The sequence below is a fragment of the Lissotriton helveticus genome, chromosome 12 (genome assembly GCF_964261635.1).
Source record: "Lissotriton helveticus chromosome 12, aLisHel1.1, whole genome shotgun sequence".
Lineage (NCBI taxonomy): Eukaryota > Metazoa > Chordata > Amphibia > Caudata > Salamandridae > Lissotriton > Lissotriton helveticus.
The window spans coordinates 570,185,812-570,197,767 of NC_136073.1; the positions used below are offsets into that span (position 1 = coordinate 570,185,812).

General features: G+C 44.4%; 1 protein-coding gene across 1 annotated transcript in view; it reads right to left on the reverse strand.

Annotated features, from left to right (window-relative positions):
- The window catches only part of CCDC102A (coiled-coil domain containing 102A), a 148,126-nt gene extending 136,492 nt beyond the window's left edge, over positions 1-11,634 (reverse strand). Inside the window, exon 1 of the mRNA XM_078671246.1 lies at positions 10,566-11,634. Within this exon, the coding sequence (XP_078527372.1) occupies positions 10,566-11,147 (582 nt within the window). The 5' untranslated portion in view covers positions 11,148-11,634. The remainder of the gene's footprint in view (positions 1-10,565) is intronic.
- Between the last annotated feature and the right edge of the window lie 322 nt (positions 11,635-11,956).

Consider the following 11,956-nt stretch of genomic DNA (forward strand, 5'->3'; position numbering starts at 1 on the left):
ATAAGCAAGCACATGACAAGGGCTAAAGAGGAAGGGCTCTGAATATGGTTCCATGGGGTACATAGCTGGAAGAGTGTAGATCCTACAGGTTTCTTCCGATTAGCAGTTGTGCTAAATGCCACAGGCCCACACCAGTAGCAGTTAGGGGGGAGGGTATGAGTGGGGTAGTTGGGGGTCCTATTGTTGGTATAATAGGGGACTGACCAGTGAGGGCAGCGTGTATGGATCTTGGTAGTACGTCTGGTATTTCCCTACTAAGGAGATGGTATGACGATTGCTCATGGGGGCTAGTGGGTTTGAGAGAGGCCGCCAGGTTATACTGGCAGTACCCGCCAGTAATTGCTATCTGTACTATAGGACCGGTTATTTGTTGGGATCTGGGGATGGGGATATAAAGAAAAGCAGATACTAGATCATTCTGTCGAGCAGGTGTCGTTGCTTCCCTGGTGCTTTTTCATGTGCTGCACTTTCTAGCTATCGCCGCCCGGCCTCCGGGATGTGGGCTAAATGGCTGCGTGCGGCTTACAACACGATATCTGCAGGTCGTTCATTGATGACGGGACGGTTGAAACAAATGGCTGTATGTTTTCTAATTATGCAATCAAAATACATTTTTTTTAAAAATGAACATTGAAAGTAATTTTAAAAGAACAGTACGAGAGCTTCCTAGCAGGAAAGTGTACTTAAAGCTGGTACGCAAAGCCTCTTACGTTTTAATGTACATCACACAATGTGATTTTTTTTATTGGTGCAAAGGAAAGGTACTATTGGTATAGAATTAGTGTAACTTGAAGGCAGTGTGACATGGTAAACACACAATGATTACAAAAAAATAAAATGAGGAAAAATGGATTGGAAAAAAAAGCATTGCAAAAGTAAGGTACTGGTCCAGCAGCCCTGTCCCACATGTGCAGTTCTTTTTATACTGCACATGCAATTAGGCCAAATAAAGCGTCTCACAAATCAAGAGAGCTAATGACTTCAGTGGACTGAGCCGGTGCCCAGTGCTGCATGCTGAGGTGGGTGGAAGAAAAGTGTGACTGATACCTGGGCAAATAATGGACGAAGAGAGCTGACCCAAAGCCTTTCTTGGTATATATACACTTGTATGTATTTTTATTCATGATTTTTTTTATTGAGGATGGCAACACATCAAAGGTCAGGCTAAAAAGGGCTCTAGGAAGGCTGCATAGGCAACGAGATTTCAAATAACTCACAACAGGCAGAATTAACATTTAAGAGAAGCAATTAAAAGCAGACATGCCAAATATTATGACCTATAATTGGAAGTAGAAAGTGGATCCTGTCACCAGGTAACATCCTTTTGTCAGAATGAGCCCCAAAAGTGCTTATGGTTGATTGCGTAAAACCTACTCATGTTGTTGTGTATGGCTGGTAGAATGTGGGTATACAGAGTAGTATATGTGGGAAGAATTTTGGTGTCATACTTAGAAGTTCAGAAGTGTGCCTCAATCGAGTGCAAAGCAATGTACGAAAGACTGAACTGTTTTGAAGTCTTTATTTTTAGTGTTTTATAAAGTGTCTGTCATCATAAGAGACCTCTGAAGTCCTGCAACATATTAACAAATGAGTATGTATGTACGCAACCCAATTAAGACGATAGCAGGGTCGCTGGAGTCCAGTTGGTGCAACAGTAACTTTCTGTGATAGTGCCTCAAAGCAGATTTAGGCCAAGATTCTTCTTAATATGCATATGAACGCTACCACCTTTGGGCCATTGGGTAAGGGTATCCCGTGGTCTGTGCTTGGTTCCTTGGGTAGAGTTTGAATGTGAGCTTTGGGTGCTCCAGTCCTTTATGAGCGCACCCAGAAACAAAAGAGCAACTTACCGAAGCCACAGATTCCCACCGAACAGGATATATGCATAGGGGATCATCCAGAAGTGGGGGTGGCAACCTATTTGAGAACTCCGCTACCAAACCAACCCAGAAGGGAAAGGCTGGATGGGGTCTACCCAGAAGCTGTGGAGGAGCAACAGGTAGTATAACACTGCTAGCTAAGCACAAGCCCCCTTTCAGACGCAGCTTCCAAACAACCACTGAAGCGTATAGCAACCAGGACAAGTAGAGCACGCTGGAAGTCCCTGTTTCCTTCCACTAAGTACAGAGTCTCTGGGATAAACTAAGTATAGGATAGAACCAACCAATGGGGAGACATAGCTTCCAAAGTCACCAAGTCTATTTTGAGTTTGTTAGGTTCATGCAGAAGTGGTGGAGCTGCAGCCCCCCCCCCCCCCAAGAGGCTTCCTCTAAGGGGTCAACCACATGAATTCAGGTTAATGGGGTTCACCTCGGAGAAGCAGAGCCTGGGGCCAATAGCCAGGGTTGAAGAGTCTACCCAGCTGGGTGTCTGACCCAAAATGAAAGTCTGCCTCCCGGTGTACAGGTGTCTATCAGTCTTCAGAGACAGAAGACGAACATGTCTTAACTCAACAGTGTCTATGGTAAGTCGGTGGAGGGGTGGATTTAAAGAGAAGAAGCCCAAGGCATTCCCTGACATTATCCATTAGCCACTCCTATATGAAAGAAGAAATGTTCATGCAAGCTTTTTGTCACAGGGCATACACCGTGTGACGTCCTTTACTTAAAACATTGACAGGACACCACTAGGGGCTCCAGTAGATTCAATAAAGGGCAGATAACGGCATCAGCAGGAAGCTGGGTTATCCTTAGCAAAACTGAAGGCAGATGTCAGTGGGCCGACTCCAGGAGAATACACTTAAATTCCAAGCCCCTTTCCAAAGTCTGAACTGGGAGAGGACCAAGAGATTTTGTGGTATTTGGAAAATAGCCAGTGTTTTCGCTAACAAGGTCAGGAAAACAAATGCTTGCGAGCAAAGGGTCTACACATTTTCAGATAAAAGCACCACAAAGATAAAAAAAATCTATTTTTTAAATGGCTGAGAAAGATTGAAGGGCAATATCAATGCTGTTATTGACTAACAATTGTGTATTTAAATGTTGTGGATTTACATGTATTTATTCTTCCCGCTGTGTGATTAAGAAATTAAATTGTGGAAAGTGAGAGGTGCTCTTTCTATGTATTTTAGTTTCGTTGCGCCTTCACTTAAAGTCTTACATCACTGATTTGGTTGGTGGGATGAGATGAAGTGGTTCGGGTTGCATGCTAAGCCTAATGTACAATTAATTCCTCAAACACACAGTGCCTTAGAGTTGTTTTCGCCAAATGGTAGTGGTCATTCGGTTAAAGTGAAGGGTGATCAATGGTGGAATTGCTCAAGGGTAGTGAAATTCAAAAACAGAGAGGTTGTGGATGCAAGAGAGGAGGATGGTCCATTTGGAAATGAGGTTCTGGGTGCAGATAATATGTCTCGTCCAAGTAGAATCATCAGAAAACCTTTAAGGTGTGAGGAAAATTCTGTGTATAGTTTGATGATAGAATGCACCCCTAAGAGCGTCACTAAATGCGGCAGCAAGACTCATCACTGGATCAAAAAAGCATTCGCATATCTCTCCTGACTTCAAAGCCTTGAACTGGCTGCCTCTGGAAGCCAGAATTCAGCTGAAAATTGCCTGCATGACGCACAAGGCTATACACTTGAAATCACCCAGCTACCTCACTCATAAGTTGACAATCTCAGGTGGGTCCAGAACCACCAGGAGCACGAACAATCTTCTGCTGAAACCGCGAAGATTCCGGAAGGAAAAAACCTACAAACGCTCCTTCTCTGGTATGGCGCCCAGGATCTGGAACGCACTTCCTCCTGAAACAAGACTTATCTCTTCCTCCCTTCTCTTTAAGAAAGAAGTTAAAAGTATCCTTATGGCTAAATACACTTGAACAATTTCGCGTGTTTTACATTAAGAACAGTATTACCAGTCTGGCGCTATGATACTGTCTATATATTCCTATGCACGTGTTTATTTACAGCGAGTGGATGGCCGACGCTCCAATTTTGCCTGCTACCTCGTACCTGTACTATACGTTACATGAGTACTATGTTATATACTATATTGGTGCTATACGTTATATGAGTACTATGTTATATACTATATTGGTGCTATGTACATGAACCTGTTGATGACTTACGCTCCAACTATGCCCGCTACCTCATACCTGTACTATACGTGATATGGGTACTATGTTATATACTATACTGGTGCTATGTACATGAACCTGGTGATGACTTACGCTCCAACTATGCCTGCTACCTCATACCTGTACTATACGTTATATTGGTACTATGTTATATACTGTATTGGTGCTATGTACATGATCATGTTGAGCTACCTCCCCACTATGCCCCCTTGTTCCCCTGCCCTCCACCTGCCTTTGTAAAGCGCTCTGTTATCTGCAAAGATCTTGTTCGCGCTATATAAAACTCTCAAAATAAATAAATAAAATAAATGTTTCTATGCATGACCAAGTGTAGATCTTAAGTTTCCTTTTAAGGGAATTTTGGTTAGTGTTATTTTATGTCCTCTTTAATGGCATGGTTAGTAAATTGCATACTTTTTCCTATTGTCAATTGTATGTTATTCAATGCGAAGATGTTGTGGTAATCTGTTACAAGGTTTATGTGTCTTGTAGAACACGGTCAGACTGGTGTTCTAAGTTTTGAGAAGGAATGTATTTGTAAACCAGTACCTGGAGTTGTTTAAGATGAGACATGAATGCATTATTCTACAATCAAAAACTGTCCTGTGGTACACCCGGTCACTACACCTCCCAGGAAGGAGCGGTCTGAAGGGGTCTTCCCCCACAATGCTAATAAATCAGGCTGGCAATATGCTGCAGTCACTGGCTGAGTTATCTGGGGCTCATACACACCAGCCAGAAGAGAGGGGGTCACTCACGGCCACTCTGGTGAGGGAGCACAATCTTCCGGTTCAGAACTTCTCAGAGGAACACTACAGAATAGAGAAGGTATGATGGGGCTGTGGGTGATGGTGAGCATCCGGGTGAGAGTGGGGAGTTGGATGCTATTGCTGGATTATGAGGGTGATTGTGAGGATCTAGAAGAAATTGAGACTGTTGAATTTAAGGGGTCCGTTGGTGTGGCTGGGAGGCATACAGTGGGCTGTGGATTGTGATTTCTGTCAGGGGGTCAGAAGATTGCTGTGCTTCAGAAGTCAAGTGCGGACAAGGCACCTCAGCCAGTGATCGGGGCTGCAAAGAGAAGTTTTTCTGAAGGAAGAATGTGGGGAAAGGAAGGCGGATAGACAGGACAGTTACAACAACGTATGGGGAAGTGGTGGTAAGTATGGGATGTGGGGGCCCCATGGGAAAAAATATGGTGTGAAATTAGCAGAGGTTGACGATAGTATTATTGGAAATTCTGCGGAGAGTAATGATTACATTGAAAAAGGGTTCACAGGAGGCTAAGAGCGAGGAGACAAGTTTGGGGATGGTGAAGTCTGGTAACGTTAGCACGCCTATAGAAGGACAGTTGGAAGATAAAGATGATGGGGAAAAGAATTCGGACAAAAAGGTGGAGGAAGTGGTGACTAAGATAACCAAGGATACTAAGCAGCCGTACATGAATTTAACAATGCATTTGAGGGCCCATTTATTGACTAAGAAAAAAAGATTTGGGAGGGGTAATTTGTTGATGTTTTTAAACTACTTCATAGAGAGATTCAGGCAAAAGAAGGTTTCAAGGTGGAAGATTAGGAATTGGCAGGGCAATTGGATATTCAAAGTTTTTCATTTGCGCCAGCGTGCATTGTGAATGCTATCACGACAGAGCGGCAGCTCTTTTTAAATAAATTAGTATCATAAGAAAGGTGCAGACGGATTGGGGATGGGGGGGTTGCTTTGTGTCCTATGATGAGGAGTTCATGGCCCACGTGAGCATTATCCCAGTGAATTCTTGGGTGAAGTGGATTCAAAGTTATGGCTACAGTGGATAGCGCAGACACAGCAAATGGTTTGCCACTCCATTACCAGCCCTTTCTAGGCCACTCCACCCAGGCGGGAAATGTTGAAAGACGACAACCTATGATACCAGGGAGTGCTTGTTAGGGATTTAACAGGAGAGCTTGTTACCATCAATTATGCCATTACAGGCATGAGTGTTCAGGCTGCGGGGACAGGCATCCACTTACAAGATTTTGGGCAGAAGCCACTGAACAAACAGAGGTTGTCTTTTAGGGGCAGGGGGTAGAAGAGTCAACTTCTACACAAGGGCACCGACCCCAGTTAGATTGGAAAGAATGTTATGGTGGCTGTCGGGTTATCCAGATAAAGATACCGCTAAAAACTACAAATGGGCTTTATGTTTGGTTTTAGACTAGGTTATCAGGGTCCTAGATAACAACATTGAGAGGAAAATGTGAAATCGGGTGAAGAGCTCCTGTTGGTGGTGAGAGAAAAATGTAGAAAATAAGTCCTTTAAGGAAGGACTGCAGGGCCACTTTTATTTGGCTATTACCTGATCTGAAAGCATAACCTTTGAGTGTGGTTCCTAAGAAAAACCCTGGGATTATTGTTTTATTCATCATCTATCTTGGACTGAAGGGACATCAGTGAACAATGACAGTGGATAATGCAATTTGGCTGGTGAGAAACTGTGGTACTGGAGCAGAATTGGCAACATGCAACATTAAATCAGATTTCCGCATAATGCAAGTTCATCCAGTTGATTTCCAGTTGCTAGGGCTGCAATTTGGAGGGGCTATATATGTGGACAGAAGGCCACCAGTAGGTTGCATGATGTCTTGCTCTCTTTTGGAGTGCTTTGGTCCTTTATTCTAATGGGTGGTAATGAAGAAGGCAGGATATAAGTTGGTTTCTCGTTATCTATATGAGGTTTTTTTGTTGACAAGGGAGGTTCATATGAATGTGCTAGGGTATTGAGCAGAAACTGGTAGTGGAGGACTTCGGGATGCCACTTGCCAAGAAAAAAATCAGTGAGCCCTAGCACAGTTTTGATTTTCTTGGGCATTGAACTAGATACCTTAAGATGGTGGCTTGAATATCAGTTGAAAAGTGAGAGATCACTTCTTTACTTGAGCAGGCAAATTTTACTTGAGCAAGCGAGTGAGACATGGAAATTGGAGTTGCACACCTTTGAGAAATCTTAATTTTCCTAGCGGAGTGGTATGGGCTGGTAGGACTTTCTGCTGGAGGATAGGATTGGCCATTTCAGGAGCTGTGCTACCACATCACAGAGTGGGGGCTATGTTGGTCTTAGAGGCAAGATTTAAGAGTATGGCAGCATTTCCTTGAACACCTCTAGGGTGTGAGCATTTTTATGGGGAGGATGAAATGGATGGACATGTTCAGATTGTCTCAAATGCAGCGGGAACTGCTGGTTTTGGCCTTTTCTGGGATCGAAGATGGTGCACAGAGCAGTGACCGGAGCACTGGTTGAATCAGGGCAAGAGTATTGCTTTTCTTGAATTATTTCCTTACCTGGAGTTGCTGGAAGTTTACCGAAAGGAACTGGTGAACAGGTAAGTCTTGTTTAAAGTGGATAATAGGGCAGTGGTACAGTCAGTGAACACACAGAAGGCAAGAGATTTAAGAGTGCTGAAGCTTTTGAGGAAGTGTATGTGGAGTGGTTTACACTGCCATATTGTTTTTAAGATAATACCTTTCCCTTGGACGAGCCATGACATAGCGGACGCTTTATCTTGTTTGCAGTGGCAGAGGTTCCGACAGTTGGCCCCAGGGGCAGAGGAGAGGAAGACCGATTTTCCGCCAGCAATTTGGTCAATGGGGAATGATTATTCTGAGTTTGGATGAGCATTCTGTATCCAGTATTACTAGACGATCCTATATCTCAGAGAAAACAGTGTGAGGCAGAGAGGCAGTGGGAAGAAAGGTTTGGTTCAGGATGTGACGCGTTTTGTTCCAGAATTGATTGACAGGGGATTGGCAGCAGTCACCATTTATGGGAAGTTAGCAGGTTTGTCATTTTATGGCCAGTTATTTTGGGAATATGGTCCGGCAGACGGGGAATTAGTGAGGAGAGTACTGGTGGGTTGGACCAAGGTTTGCAGAGAAAAGGAGAATTTTAAGGACCCAATATTGTTTTCTTTGTTAATAAAGTTACTTGAAGTCTTGGTTTTCTTTTTCTTGTGATAGTTATGAAACTAATGTTTTCGTTATTTGCATGGTTTGGGTGTTCTTTGGGGCTTTTCAGTGTCTGATTTGTTTGGGTTCGAGAACAGGCCAGATGTAAAGCGGTATGAGGTGGTTTTGGGGTACACTGTATTAAATACATGGCTTTGCAGATCGAAAAACAGATCAAAGGGGACTGGAGAGGTAGGTTTTTTAGGCAAAATGTGGTGGCTGGAGGATTTCCTATGGCTTTATTGCAAGGTTATTTAGGTTTGAGGTCTTATGGTGAGGAAGAAATATTTTGCTGCGTGCTAGCAATAGGGTTACAGCTACTAATCTTTTGGAAGTAATACTACAGCCTCTAACTCATCTGGGTTTGATGCCAAGAGTTTTGTCACACATTCATTTAGTACTGGAGATGCTATGGAATCAGCAAGATGGGGACTTCAGAATGATGACATTAGGAGGTGGCGCTCTAGATATTGTGAGCGTTATGTGAGATGCAGGTGGGGTGCATTAGAGAAGTGAACTTTGTTTCATATTAATATTGTTATGTTCTTTCATAGGTTGTGCTCAAATCCCAGCTTCAGGAAAAACGGTGATTTGCATTATGGGACACTCTTTGGTCCAGTGGACTGAAACACTTGTTGACAGCCATCCATGTGGATGCTCTTTATGACTGCCTAGCAGCAGGTGTGAGGTTTACTGGAGGGGAACAGATGGGGTCAATTATTGCCAATGTTACCTGAGCTGCTTCTTTGAAGAGCCTGTCTGGACCTCCTAGTGATTCACCTGGGAGAGAAAGACTTGGTCCAACTATCTGGCCTAACATTATTGAAGGCAATGAAATAGGATGTGGCAAGGATAAGAATATCTGGACTGGAATATTTGTACCCAGGAGAGCACCGTAGGATGCCATCATACGCTAAGAAAATTATCAACTTAATTTCGCACATGGCTGGTCACGATCTGTAAAAGCACAAAGGAGTTAAAACCCAATACAATGGAATATTTAGAGAGTGATTTCCTGAGATTTTGGGCAATTCAATAATTTCCTTCAATCACTTTTGTGCTCAGCCCTGCAACAGACTCTGGCAATAGCTTATGAAAACAAAGAGGAAAGCAAGTGTGGATTCCCATACGTTTGTCAGCATTTTTTTTGTTAAGACCTGGACAATTTCCAAGACCTTTCCACAATCCCGATGCCCGTAGGACAGGCTCACGGGTACAATGCAACACAGCTTTCTCTGCACCCGAACACAGAGAGATACGTGCTAGTGAGTAGTTTCCCACAATCGACCCACCTAAACCCAACTCTTTTGTGTCGAACTCAAAAAGATTGATGAACAATGCTCTGTGCAGAGTCCCTGCGGATGGGAGTGTCAAAAAACAAGTTTTTTTGCGCACAATCTCGACACCTGCATTTAAGCTCAAGGATCTGAAGGACCTTGGCCCCTTTGGGCATCGCTGATTGGCCTCTGGGATAATGATTATTAACAAATTCCCTCTGACAGCTCAAAGAAGGGGACAAAGCTTTAATGGTTATCTGTTGTCAGTTCAATCCAGCCCTGGGTATTTCGGATAATAAATTCACCCTACTAAATGCAAAACAGTTTTAAAAACTTTTAATCATAGTTTTTTTCTGCAAAGAGTACCGTTAATAAAAATTTAAAAATAAATTAAGGCTGTCTTAGGGCATTATTGTAAACAATGTCCACAATATTTGCAATTTTCTATACCTTAGGGGAATAGCTAAGGTAGTGTTCCTATATCATGTTATTTGTTCTTACACAGCTTTAATAAAGCCATATGGACACCTACAATTTTCACACCATCTTACAGAACGAGGATTGACTAACCCAATTGGTCTTGCCTTGAAGACCTATTCACTATACAGCTTTGTGCAGATGGTGTGCAGCATTAGCATGGACCCTTGCCATTTGCAGCATTCTGTAGGCACGCATACATTATGGATTATGTGCACAAACGTCCACACATGCGCGCGCCTACAGATTGACGGGTAATTTTGTTTATTGATCTAAGATGATGGACAGCACTTAAATTGGGAAATCAAAAGAACGATTTGAAGAATACGAAAATGCTTTCCATGAAGTTGAAGAGCAGCACAAGAGCGAGAGAGCAATACAGATCATGGAGGAAGCGTATGAGGGAGAGAACAGCACTGAGCATAGGGGATATTTGAGGAGCGGGGATGGAGAAGCACACAGGAAAAAGCTAGAAACATATGTACTTTCATGGAGTGCTTATTAAGTCAAAACAGTTCCTTAGAATTGAGCAGAGGAAGGGTACTAAAGTTCTGGAGGCTATGTTTCATTGGAGGGACAACACAAGGAGAGGGAAGTAGAGGAAGGAAAGCCAATGAATAAATAGTAAGCAATAAGCGGCAATAAAGCTGACCTATGGAAATGTTGGGCGGGCTCTACGCCCAAAGGCCACTACCTTTCTGCTTTCCTCTCCTGTGTGCGCTTTCATTAGACTTCATTACAGTACCTCACCTTGTTCTTGCTCAGCTTCTCAGAGCAGATGTCCCGCACTGGCTCCGGTTCTGGAGAAGCCGCCATCTCCTTCTCCGATGCCTCCCGATTATCCATCTCCTTCTCGCCACCACGCAGCCGAGCCACCTCCTGCCTCAGTTGCTCGTTCTCATTGGCAGTCTCCTGCTTCTCACGCTTAAGGCCAGTCAGCTCTTTGGTCAACGTTTCCAACTTCTGGCGCAGCTGACGTACCTCGTCACGGGCCTTGTTGCGTTCGGACCGTACCTTGCTCCACTTTTCCCGCCAGTTTGCTGTGCAGTCAGACCACCAGCGCATGGTCTTTTCCATCTGGGCTGCCCTGGCACGAGCTTCCTCCAGCTCACGCAGCCGAAGCTCTTCGCGGCTCTCCCAGTCACCATCCAGGACTGTACCACTTAGAAGTGGCATATGGGGTCCCGGTGAGGATGCAATGCTGACAGGAGAGGGCGACAGGGAGTCCGGGATGTGCATGTGCTCAGCCTGGGAGCCCCCAAAGTTAAGCAGGTTGGCCTTCAGCTGCGGAGAGTCCAACATCCTGGGGCTGGCACTGTTGCCCTGGCTCATGGTGGGGAATTAACAGAGAGGTGATATCAGACTCATATAAGACTCCGGGTTCCCCCAGACCCGGTCTCTCTTAGTTAACGCCAGAGCTTCAGAAATGGACGGGAGACCTTCGTAACGGAGGTGTAAACTTTCTTAAGCAGCAGCTTCCTACATGTGGCCAGACAATGCAGGATCTCACTGAATGTACGTGGAAGTGGCACTATATGTATCACCAGAGCAGCTGCCCATCCATCCTAGGGGCCACAACTCTACTATGCAGGAGGACTGCAGCCCAGCTAAGTGGAGTCCGCATACTCTTAGATGAGATCCAAGTATTATTCCAAAGGATGATGCACGTCCGATGAAGGCTCGAAGGCACCAGGGCAATCCACCGACGAGCAATGGGCTCAGGAGGTCTCACACCTGATGGCAAGGTTTGGGGTTACCAGGAAGCCTCGAATCTGCAGACAAAGTCTTCATTCAGTGTAGAGTCCTCGCTACCCAAGAGGACCTGAAAAGAAAGAAAATCAAGGGGTAAGTTACAAAGAGGCCACAAAACATGAAACGTAGACAAACGATCACTTCTTAGCGGCTAAAGAGCAACAGCTGATGTTGGTTTACTATAGGGTGAGAGATAGCCCTGCAGGGCTTGCTTTCAAGAGTCTGCATTCAAAATGGCCACAGACGCAGCCGAGGAGGTAGCGCTTTGGTTCCTTTCCACATATAGGGTTATTAAGCTGGAAGGTGGTTAAAGCCTAGGACAGATGAAGGAAGAAACCATGAAGGGGACAGTGTCAAAGCATGTGCTCAACCCTTGGCATGGGACAGTG